At 35.2% G+C, this 12,806-nt stretch overlaps 1 protein-coding gene across 5 annotated transcripts; it reads right to left on the bottom strand.

Moving 5' to 3' along the window:
• Positions 1-1,102: 1,102 nt before the first annotated feature.
• LOC131012298 (serine/threonine-protein kinase EDR1-like) lies at positions 1,103-11,776 on the bottom strand. Of its 5 annotated transcripts, none has more exons than XM_057940229.1 (17): positions 11,451-11,776; positions 9,377-9,770; positions 8,943-9,146; positions 8,030-8,221; positions 7,610-7,869; positions 7,289-7,405; positions 7,077-7,166; positions 6,595-6,690; positions 6,114-6,200; positions 5,613-5,706; positions 4,661-4,952; positions 4,189-4,312; positions 4,075-4,094; positions 2,659-2,815; positions 1,755-2,043; positions 1,596-1,668; positions 1,103-1,528 (listed from the first exon to the last, which is right to left on the bottom strand). In XM_057940229.1, exons 2-17 carry the CDS (start codon positions 9,629-9,631, stop codon positions 1,446-1,448), a joined length of 2,433 nt encoding a protein of 810 aa, XP_057796212.1. In that variant the 5' UTR covers positions 9,632-9,770; positions 11,451-11,776; the 3' UTR covers positions 1,103-1,445. The 5 variants fall into 5 exon arrangements, with proteins under 5 accessions (XP_057796212.1, XP_057796216.1, XP_057796213.1 ...); XM_057940233.1 differs by having other exon boundaries at positions 4,661-4,883; XM_057940230.1 differs by having other exon boundaries at positions 11,044-11,768.
• Positions 11,777-12,806: the final 1,030 nt, after the last annotated feature.

Below are 12,806 nucleotides of genomic sequence, written 5' to 3'. Positions count from 1 at the left end.
ATGATCGTTGTTGGATTTGTTTCTGGGATAATAGTATTTACTGGATGATGGCTAGTCCGAAGCTCAGTATTGCTCTTATCCCCTCCGCCTCTGCTTTATTTTCTTATATTGTTCTCAGTTTACTTTTATTTTCTATTTGTAGATGGGCACTCTTTTTCATTCCTAAGGTTTTTCCCACTTGATTTTCTTTATGGAGGTTTTAATGAGGCATTTAGTCTGCTTCATCTGTGCTTTCAAGGGTTTTAATTTAGGCTTTTTCTCCTTTTTTTTCTTTTATTTATAAAATCGCAATTTAATAAGAATGCCTCAGAGATTCAGGTTTAATGGCCATAATTATTTCTACTTTTGGACTAGGTCGTTATTCGTGGAACAGACGAAAATAGAAAATATGTTATTTTTAATGAACGCAGAGAGTATTTGATAGTCTCAAAATAGATTTTTAAAAAATCCAATACTTCCATGAAATTTTAGATTCAAAATAATTCTCATCTTATATTAAAATAAATAAATCTAACATATAGATTAAATTACTAAATTATTTTTTATTGGAGATAGGTCTAATATTTAAGAACTGGACGTCGAGTACAAAAAAATAATGGAGTAATAAATTAATGTAGAATAATAAATAATTGGTAAGTAAATGTACGATGGTATAAGATTGAGAGAGAGAAGCTTGTCAGACAAACGGGTCCGTCCAATTAGTCACAGTGAAATCAAAATACAGCAAGAGGTAATGATCATCCTGACAAGTCCCGCTAGTCGAGTGAAGGAATTATTTCTCAAGAGTAAATAATGTGAGTGTGGAGGCAAAAAGATTGAACGCGGGAGTAGAGTGTGAAGAAAACGTGTCGCATTTATACGACGAGCATTTGATGAGTAAGGTTTTTTTTAACTTGGTTTTCCAGCTCCAATTTTCTACGAGCATATCCCCCATAACTATGCCGACGAACATGGACTTTTCACAACTTGATTATAAAGGCGCTTATTAATATAAAAATGGCCTCACCTGTATAATTGGGTGTATCCTTGAGCTGCTCAATTTAATTAATTAGGCTCATACGACCTTCAAATTTTTAAATATATATATATAGAGAGAGAGAGAGAGACTAAATTACTATATTGTCCTTAGAATTTAAAATAAAGATATACCAAAATTTTGTAGAAATAAACACTTCAATAATAGTAACAGATTTTGGGGCAACGCGAGTGGAAAAATTGACAATTCTTGTGTCTGCATCTGACTGCTTGGATTAGGGCCAACGCGAGTAGAAAAATTCATGATTCGATTGCGTAGACACAATGATCATGTTTCCATTAGAAAACCCAAGGCGAAACGCAAAGGCATTCTCATGAAAAAATCACAACAAAGTTAAAAAATTTGAGCCGGCGAATATGGAAAACCTCAGTAATGAAGGTTTCTCTTTCTGTACAAGAAGCGCGTTGAGTTAGCAAAGTGCTAACTCGCAATCGAGTAAGCGGTTGAGAATTTCCTCGCAACTCGGTCGCTCATGGGGTTCCGCCCAACAATCTGCAGTTAATGGAAATTGTAAGGCAAATGGTAACATGTTTAAAACGTCTCAACTGCATATCAATACCTGCAATCAAACTGCCCAGTGGCCCTTCGGGTATCTCCAAACGAGCTCCCTTGTTTGCAACGGTGTACACAACCTAAACAAGATAGGAATTAAGGAAGATGAATAAGCTGTAAACATTGAATTATAAATATAATAAGGAAACAGGATAGTTGGGCCTACCCGCTCAGGTGGAGTCCCCTCCCAGGGTTTATTTAGAGTGCAGAGCTCCCACATTATAACACCGAGGCTAAAAATGTCACATTTCTCTGAGAAGGGTTCGTTTCGAATGAGCTCAGGAGCCATCCATTCTGGTGTGCCGGCTGATGAGGAGTCCTTCACAGGTACATCAATATAGATTCTTGATAGTCCAAAGTCGCAGATCTTAACTGTCCAATGCTTGTTCACAAGGCAATTTGCACTTTTGATATCACGGTGGATAATCTTCATGCGGTGTAAGCACATCAGCCCTCTTGATAGCCAACACAGCAGGAGAAAAGTTAATCATTCCAGGAAAAGGAAGTGGTGCAAAACACAAATTTCTGAACAAACTAGCAACTTAATTGTTTCTCGGAAATTTGTCATGAGAATCACAGCATGCGCACTGCATGCATTGCATCGAGTGTAACATGAGGCTAGTAGAGTTAGTTAGACATTAGAGATGAGTGAATAGAAAGATGACATGTTCGCACAGAGTTGTTATAAGGTAGTGGATATTGAGCTAAACCCAGTATAATAGCTGAGAATGCAGTTGTAAGATGTTTGTGAAATCATATCTCAAGTTTGCAATACAAATCTTTCACTCACTTTCATTTGGCCACTGACAAAGTTGATATTATCAAAATTTCATCACTTCCATCAAATTAAAAAGTATTTAAGTAAAACATTTATCCAATTGAATTTTAAGAAATTAATTATTACTATCTCCTGTCTCCACTAGGAGTGTAAGATATAATGCTCATCAGTTGATTATAAGTAGTTGATTTTTAGTTTACAAATTCAAATAATAATACCAGTTACAATTTTGATTAATGAAAAAAAATTATGGCGTGAAGAAAAACTGAATCAGAAAAAAAGGTTTACTTACCTGCATATGTCGCGTAGCATCTTGATTCTCCTCCGCCAGCTAAGTTTCTTCTTCTGACCACTTAGATGAATCAAATAATACAATGACCCCATTTCCATGTACTCAGTAACCATTGATAACCGTGGAGGTCTCGTGCAGGCACCAAGAAATAGGATTACTGCAGGAAAAGCATGAAGTCAATGTTAGATCTCAATATATATAGCTACTCGTATTTCTCATTACTTATCCACATACTGATTTTGAATATTTGCTATATTCACATCAAGAGATCAATTCCCCTACCTTTCTCCCACAGCTGAACTTTTAAAATAATACATCACCATAGAGCACACTTTATATGTATGATATATGTTCCAATTCCAATATGAAAAAGTAAGAGGCTTGATCTTCCAATAAATTCTTCCTCAGTGGAAAACCACCGATGACTTAACAAAAATGAACTCATGAAAGTAAGATTTCAGGTTTGATACTAACTTGCAAAGGAATCTCAACACTTTAGTTAAACATGGATATGTCTGCTAGGGTATGTCTGCTAGGGGTGTGCATTCGGTTTTCTACTAAAACCAAAACCAAACCAAAATAACCCGAAAAAAACAAAAAACCGAAAGAAAAAAAAAATTGAAAAAAGAAAAGAAAAATAAAGGTGAAATTAAATTGTACTTCCTATGTCCCACTTATAATGACACGGGCATGGAGATTAAGAATAAAGTGTTAAGAGTGTAAAGTGGGTAGGGATCACTTATTTAATGTGTGTAGAATGGATAATGACCACATACTACTTTTAGAAAGTGTCATTATAAATGAGACAAACTAAAAAGGAAAGTGTACCATTATAAGTGGGACGGAGGGAGTATTTTTTATCATTATTCATACTTCATTTCAACGCGTATATAACAATTTAACAATTATGATCTTTATAAGTATTGAATCATTCATCACAATCAACCAAAATAAATATTAGAAATTTAATTTTAAAATTTTATATATATATTACACGGGATTGTGAAAATGATCTGAGACATTAAGGTTAGAAATTTAATATTAAAATTGTAATAGATGTATACATAAATATATATATATATATATTCATATATTTATATAAATATAATTTGTTTTCGGTTGTGTTTGGTTTTAAGAAAACTAAACCGAACTGAAAAACCATTCTTTCAAAAAAAAAAAAAACAAACCAAAAAACCAAATCATATTTTAATATTTCTGTATGGATCGGTTTCGGTTTCGGATATCTTGCTCAGCCCTAGATATGATTCTAATAAGTACTAACTTTTCACATGTAATACAGAAAATGTACTAACCATGTTTTCTCAATAGTCATGTCTAAAATTTGTGATGCATGTAGCTAGATGACATGAGTAAGCAAAAGTTCAGAAATTAATAAAAGCAGGTTAAGGAAAGTACCATTTGGGTGCCGAAGGCGACTGCAAGGAAAGAAAAAAAAAAGAGAGAGAAAAATTCGACATTAGAATGACATAACAGAAGAAAACCAGCCACTAGAGCTAAAAATGGCTGCACCTGAGAATGGATATCTCGTTGCAAAAATCCTCCATGTTTTCAGCAGTGAGATCTTGCTCTAAAAACACTTTGATAGCAACTTCAGTTCCATTCCAAACTCCACGAAAAACTTCCCCAAAGAACCCTGACCACATATAAGTACAAAATAAGGCATGTAAACATGGAACACTAGTTGTAAGCTATAATTGAGTTAGAGACGCCAACCGCAGTAACAAACGGAGTATAATAACTCACAAACATAGAAGAGCAGTTACAATATGGCCAAAATTTCTCCATTTTAATTTCAATATTATTCACATCTCACAAGGGACATTATTTATTTCATTTTCAAAAAATAGGACAACACTAGGCATCTTTCCATAAATTCCATTTCTCAAAATCCAGGAATGCCTTGACCACCTTGGCGCTTCACTCACTTCTCTCACTTACATATCTTTAGCTTTATCAATATAATTAAAGTAAAAGAGCTAACCAATCCCAACGCGAGTGCCAACAGTTAACTCTGAAAAGTCAATATTCCACTCATCATATGGCAGCAGAGGTTTATTCTGGAACATTGGTGAGTCCAGAATTCTGTTCCATGTTGAAACCATTTCCTCATTTACCCTGGGAATCCCACTGTGTTCTGGGGTCTGACTTCTAAACTCATGTGGAGATGAAGGTAATGACATTGCTTTCTGGGAACTGTGCTGCCTCTGAGGGGCATAAATAGTTGAATTGTCACCAGACAGTTTGGTACAATCATCAAGTTGAGTATCATTAACCTGAATACAGTACAAGCATTGCTAATTGTAGGTGAACCAAATAAACATAATAATTGGAAAATGAAGTGAAAAACCAACATATAATCTGAAACAATAAGAATAACTTTGCTTTTGATGATCTTTGACATTTTTAAGGAAACCAATAAATGCAGATTGCAGGATGCCTACCACTGGGACCAAATAAACTTATTGGCCATAACATATTAACATGTATAAAATTGTCCTTGGACAATAAAATGTAAAGGGCATAGTAACTATTTATTCATAGGAGCCGTTCTTGAATGATACTGAGTTTCCAAATGAGGTTAATCAACAATGATAAAGAGATAGATCAAGGTATTAAAAAGACTTGGAGAAAGGTACAGGAAGAAATAAGTGCAGCTAATAACTCCTATTTTCTTGATGATTCACTAAACTAAGTTCAAACTAGAAAAGTTCTGCAGAAATGTATAGAGAGATATAATAGATGCAGTCAACAATGAGAAAAAGTAGCAGGGCAGCAGCTAAAGATACCCATGGTGTATAAATGCATAAGAGCATAACAAAATCAAAAGCCTACTTTCGGAACATAATACATGTTAAAAACTTAAAACTAGTAGAAACTAGTGCAGAGAAGGAAACGGAAAGCAACGATGTTACCAAAGGTTAAAGGAAACATACGTCTTCTGGTTGACCTGAATTAGATGAGCCACTTTCGCCTTGTTCTCTTAAAAGACGATTCTGCTTTAGTGATTCATTCATTGCTCTCACAGCCCTTACATATAAACAAGAGTTAAGAAAGCTGAACCATTGCAAGTAAACAATTCCAAGAGCAGCAATCATGATACACCATATTTGAACGTGCTTTATAAGATCTACAAAAACAGCTGTAAGTTGATATTGACATGCAAATGTTGGATGGAAGTTACTCAAAGGCAACTGCACTAGTTATACGCTATTAATAACAAAAAAAATGCATCATAAAGGCGGGCAGGGGGCTTATTTAACAACTGAATGCTTCTCCTTTTCTTTTAAATATTTAGATCATAACTTTAAGAAGCCAATTTTTAAATCAAATTCCACTAAGAAAATACCATCCACTAGGGGCAAGTCAAAAACCAAATAATGAACTTGTGTGCTAAAATTATGCCAAATCTTAGCTGCAAGAAAGATGATATTAACCTTACGATGTCATCACCAATCTCTGGAGTCATGCTAATGCTTCTTCTTCTTAGCCGACGTGTTTCTGATGATGATGCCCCCTCTGACCTGCAGCAAACATTGATTTAGAGAACACAAGAAACCCAGACAAAAACTAGTAACACATAATCATGTTCAGATAATGAAAGAAGGTTCTACCAAGATTCTGTTTGATCTCAAATAACATCCGCGCAGAAAGGTTCAATGCATAACAATGGCATTTATTTATTTACTCTCAGGCTCTCAGCGTAAATTATTATTTATTTTTTTATGAATTCACAAAGGAAAAATCTAATGAAGTTGGGGATTTCCACATTAAAATGAACAATATTTTGGTAGCAAAAACGATTCATTTCCATATCAAAAACCAGAGTTGTCTTTAGCTAACTCGCTCTGGAGTTTGAGAAACAAACTGAAAGATTGAAATATGTACAAAGAAAAAACAGAAGGAACACTAATGTACCTGGATGTAGCATCATCAACAGAATACTCTCTGAAAGATTTGTTATCTCCACTAAGCATGGAACGACCACGTGCACGAAGTGAAGGGTGCTCTGGGCTGGAAAACTTTAGACATTAGGAAGCGCAAGAACAGTTCCAGGGAATGAGCATAAAGAAAGAAAGACAGAATTTGTCAATATGGCAACTTCTTAATTGGCTTTCAAGTAGTTACACTTTCCTGATTATGTTTATGGCTTTATCTACAGAAAAAACGGAAATGCTGCAATACAGACAATGCTCCAGTTTGATATTCACTTATAATAAATGTGATAGCCCATGTGATGGTAAGTGGTAACGATACCACTTCCACATGGAAAAACTGGATCTTATCTAGTTATAAATCACCTAAAATTGACAGGAGAGGGAGACACACGCACACTTAAAAGAGAAAAATTTTGTGCTCAACATAATTTATCAAACAGGAGGCCAGGGTTTAAAGTAAACCTTGAACTTGCAGTCCTTTGTTCAGCAATGACCTTTCTCCTGCTCCTTCGCCAAAATGTAGCGGCTATGTTAGGTTCACTGCGCGACAAGCTGAGACAATAACATGAACCCAGTAATAATAGTTATCCTGATTCGTGAAGGAAAATTAATATGAAAACAAAGTATGTTTCACGTCATCACGTGACAGAAAAAGGTTATGCCATATTCAGCACCTCAGTTTTCTATCAACTGAATTTGACCGCAGCATCATATTTCTTAATGAAGGTCCAGCTGCATTTGAATAAGCTTCCAGTCTTCGTTGATATAGCAAGCCGTCATCTTTCTCAGCACTGCATAGAATTCAAATTACTAAGTGTTCTTTTTCTTGACGAAAAGACTTAAACAACTATGTTTGAATTTACAAGAAAAATATATCATTTTGTAAGAGCAGATGAACATTCATCACCCCTCGTCAAAGAAAATACAAAATTCTGAAAAGTTTCATTACACATAGAATAGTTAGGTTAGCAAGTAAAAAGGTATTAGATGTTAACCTTTCAGGATCAATTCGCTCCGAAACTCCATACAGGGGGCTGTTTGGTTCCATTGGTGAATCACAAGAATCATTTTCTGCAGAATCGCTCTCCCCAGCAGCAGATATGTGAGACATAAAGATAGCCTTGGTTGACCGAGGTATCAGTTGGCCAGGAAACCGCATCAAATCAACCAGCAATTCTACAGAATTCAATACGACTGACACAGACATATGTTTGTGGGAGTCCACACACTCAGAAGTTCCTTCCGTAGGTAAACCCTGACAGGACAAACCCACATGGCACGAGATTAATTTTAGCATAAAACATAAAGAACTTTACAGAATTAATCCAGTAAGTCCCAGTCAAAGGTAATGCAACAAGAATGTTTTATCAAAATAAATAAGACAAGTAAAATATTCAGGTTAAAATGAAGCTTACCACCACCAGCCTCATCTCCAGTCCTACAGCATCGGCAAGAACTTTGAATAATATTGCTCGAGGTCTGCACGAAGCGTGCCGTATTTGACCCAGCAGTTGCACACCTCGACTTTCAGATAGATGTGAGGATTCTTCCTGAGCAGCTTTCTTAGGGCTTATTTCTGAATTTGGCCGCTTGTAGAAATCAGATACCTATAAAGGAAGTCTGAATGTCAGAACCACAAACCAAGATTGTCCAGAGAGACAGATGAACATTCACATGAAGTGGAAATTAGGAATCAACTGAACACAAACCATATAAAGCATGCAAAATATAACCCAGTCTATTTTCAAGAAAATTAGATAACACACTTCAAGGCCTACAGAAGTGAACTGTGTGCATCGTACAAGCAAGCACCAACAAATAATATACTCCCTCCCTACATAAGGTTGTAGGATAAAAGTGTGTAAAGATGTGTGGGGCCACATTGTTTATAGTGTAAAATCATTTCTAAAAATGGAAACAGGCCAATATTAATGGGACACCCCAGAAAGGAAAACAAGCCAACAATAATGGCACGAAGGGAGTAATACATACAAAATTCTGTATCATCTCCTCAAGATATAGATTGCAAAAGTTACATCAGGGACAGAATGTTGACAAACTTCAAATGGAGTAAAACGTTATCTCTGTCACGGTGTCATAGTTAAGTATAAGAAAGAAAAAGTATGATAGATACTGACACTTCGGGAAAGAACATGGTGCTAGACTAACTGGATTGAAGGTAAACCCTTTAATAGAAGTTCGTATATTTGGAAAAACTTATTATAACCATAACGTGAGTTAAAGAGGGAAGAGAAGACCATAAAGTAAAAAACTTGACAAAGTTGTAGAAGTGAAGATAATATTTTAATTTGACCAAAAAGTACCCACCAATCCAGCAATCTTCTTTATTACAGCTGCAGCATTTGAGTTAAGACCCTTAACCAGAGCTACAATCAATTGTTTTAGCATAGAAAGCTTCTTATCCTTCTCGGCATCTACAAGAATAACATCAGCCCTCAAACCCTCATGCTCCAAAGCATTAAGCTCCTCCAATGTAGGTATATCTTCATATAGTTCCTTGAGCTTTTTATCCTGACAGTGACAACATTGTTTGAACTTATCACTTAATATATATATATATATATATATATATATATATATATATAAAAATAAGACCTCTATCCCATCTGCATACTCAAAAGGTTAATTAGGACCTACTGATGGTGAATTAAACAGTATACTAATAACAGTTGAAAACCTCATTTTAGTCAGAAGTCAAAAAACATAAAACAGAAAATATTAGTTGAGGTTTTAAAGCTCACTGGAACAACAGAGTAGAAACCATTTGGAATTGGTTCAGAAAGCACTCCTGTGCTCCACAGGATTTGTGATGCTCTTTTATATGATAATCTGTCATACTTCTCTTTATTATTGTATTCTTTGGTCCTTAGATTCTCATTTCTAGATTCCAAGGATATAGATCCAAAACTCTCAGCAAAATCCGAAGGCCACCATGAACCACTTGGAGAATTCTGCTCTAAAGGTTGATTATCATCTCGCATATCCTCCATGTCCATAGTTTTTCAACTGCAATATCATCTCGGTACCACTTTTACCCCATAGAAACACAACTGCTTTGCGCAGTTACAGTAAAGACTGCAACTCATTGATTTATCAACTTCCTTTGCAAGTCCTACATTTTTAAGGCCATTCAACCTGAAAACAGATTGGAGTCATGACGAATTCCCTGAGATCAACATAAAAGGGATAAAAAGACCGAAGAAAGAAATCCATCAATGATCAAAACATCAACAAATTACACATACGAAATTAGGAAAGAATGTACGAAATAACCTAAAAAGAAAAATGAACAACCCAGAGTTATACTGAACTACTAAATGTACCCAAGAATAACTAGAAATTATAGATCAGAACACACAATAAAAAACAGATTAGATCCTCTTAAATATAATCTAGTCATATCATATACCATCTCTGCTAAGCACATCCACTTTAAAGAAACCTCATAAAAGACCATCTCTGCTAAGCACATCCACTTTAAAGAAACCTCATAAAAGACCATCTCTGGCAAATAATTGTATCTGCATAGAGGCGAAAATAACATAGGCAATACTGAGAAATATTATAATGCTTCAGTTTGATTGAAGCTAGTCTAGGTTTGGTAGTCTCAAGACAAGCCAATACTTGTACTTGATTTTTTGGCAAAAGATCTTGTGGTGAAAGCAAATAGTGATCCCAAGTACAGGAAGCTCCATAATATCTCTAATGTCATCAGACATTTAATACGGCTGCCGATGATGTAATGTAGTCATCCAAAAGAAAGTGAAAATTGCATAAGCACATTTCCATAGAAGCATATTACACCTATGATTTTTGCACCTTTGTAACTAATTCACTGAAGAATAAGCAAGAGATGAATGAATTATTATCATAATCTGTCTTATATCTAGTTTAAACTGTGTGCTTGAACAAAAATCACAAAACCACCAACAGACCACCGTGAAACTAAAACTTTATCATGTCTAATGAGAAGATTCCTTAATAAATTATGAGAACATCAACAGCTCATGCGAAACACTCTTTATCATAGCACCTGAAATTGTTCATAAGTAATTCATGAATTTTATAGTGTGGCCTAACTCACCTTAGGAAGGTGAAAGTGTTTAAGTTTAGCAAGAATACATTTCCAAGAGACTAGCAGAATTCATAAGGATCTTTAACTTATTGAGAGTGAGGGGATATATTAGTTTTACTCAATTCATCAGAGACACAGTTTCCTTCTTGTTCTCCAAATATACTCACAAGGCTACTGGCATTCACGTCTCTGACGCATCTATCAAGCTCATTATCAACGACCTACTGGCATTTCACGTTTAAACAGAAACATAATATATGCCGTCAATCACATTCAAAAAGCACATTCAGGACACTAAAACCGCCAATGCCTCAGTACATTGCTATTGCTCACCATCCAATTCATCTCCTATCAATCAAATTTCAAAGTGCAACAATCAAAACGAACAAATGCAACAACCAGGCATCGCAAAACTTGTAGGCCTCATCAGATTGTCGGACCAGGTACCATTTCAAAACTCAAGCCGCAAATGACAACACAATTTCTTTCTAGTCGAGCTTCTAGATCCTCAATCACACGCTCACCGCAGCTCCAATTCCAAAGCCAAAAAAAACACAATCGCTAACACCTCCTTCCTCCCCCGGCATTAAAAAATGCTTCGATCAGTCCACTTCAGTTCAAACCACACACAAATCCACCGACAACAACTCCAGAAATTCAAATAATAGGCAGACAAAAACTTCCAAATCCAAACAGAACACACGCCAACCACACGCGGAGCACGTGATCGAACAACTCACCGCCAGCAGATCTTAGCAACAGAAGCTCAGCACACATTTGAATCCACCAACTGTTCCGCGCGTGCCTACTTCCAAAAATTAAGGAAGGCGACAAAAATAAATAGAAATTTTCGAAATGAACCAACAATCAAATTTTGAATCGGAATCAATGAGCTGCAAAAACTAACACAGGTAAATTAATAGCTGCAGTGCTATGAACTTATATATTGTTGGGAGGCGGGCGTTTTATTGTACCCGAATAAAATCCGTACTGGTCTATTCGGGTCGGGTTTGGTATTCGGGTTTTCTTTTAGGAGGAAAAAGAGGAATTAATTGCCTGTATTATAGATTCATGGGAAAGTGATGGTGGCTGCCTTTTTATTCCCTTTTTGGGCCTGTGTGTTCATAAATTGAACTAAATGTACAACCTGTAATGCGCGAGGCACAATCTCTTAAGCTGTCTTTTTCACAGGCTGTTTTCTCTTTTATTTTAGCGTAGATGTTTGTTTGACCCAAAGTTCAATCTTGGTGTGACATGCTAATCAGACGGTAAACTTCTTGTTCAAAGTAAAAAAAAAAATCCATAAATTTACGCATTTGATGATGTCACATTCCATCCTCAAAAAATAGTCATGAAATTGAGTGGTAGGAATTTTTAATAAAAGTAATCTGATATATTGAGAATGGATAAATGGTATTATAAAAAAAATTGATATATTAATTATTAAGCGTAATATCTTCTATTCATAAATAGAATATGACTATTTTTTATGAATATCCTATAAAAAAATATGACTATTTTTTTAAGACGGAAGGATAATATTAAAATATGAATCTTCAATCATAAATATGACTATTTTTTCATTGTTTTTCCATAGTGGCTGATCTAGAACATATTTAGCTGATTATGAGTCAACTGGAATGATTTAGCTCAATTGATCGAAATGTAAGCTGATTGGTAATCCAAGTATGTCCATCTAAATGAGTGTCCACTGTCCAGTTAGCAATCGTATTGACTACTCGTAAGCTAATTAATTGGACTGATAACGTATGTGCAGAATGTGGTGGTTAAGTTACTCGCTTAGTTAAAATCTTCAAGTTAACTTTTCAGCTTAGTCTAATTTTAGTTTGATCAGCAACTTCGTTGATATTAAGTATGGCAAATAATTGTTTTCAGCTGATGCTGATTATATGTTGTGCTGATGGTTGATTGCAATTTAATAACAGTTAATGTAATACGAAAAAGTAAGCACAAAAAGTAAAATATATATCAAGTTTTATGTGGTTCGAAGAAACTCTCCTACGTCTAAAGTTCTAATTTATAAGAGAATCCACTGATTTGGGATTCTTTGTTTTAGAGCTGCAAGTCAACTAACC

This window comes from Salvia miltiorrhiza, chromosome 2, assembly GCF_028751815.1.
Source record: "Salvia miltiorrhiza cultivar Shanhuang (shh) chromosome 2, IMPLAD_Smil_shh, whole genome shotgun sequence".
NCBI lineage: Eukaryota > Viridiplantae > Streptophyta > Magnoliopsida > Lamiales > Lamiaceae > Salvia > Salvia miltiorrhiza.
This window is presented reverse-complemented; position numbering and strand designations above follow the sequence as displayed.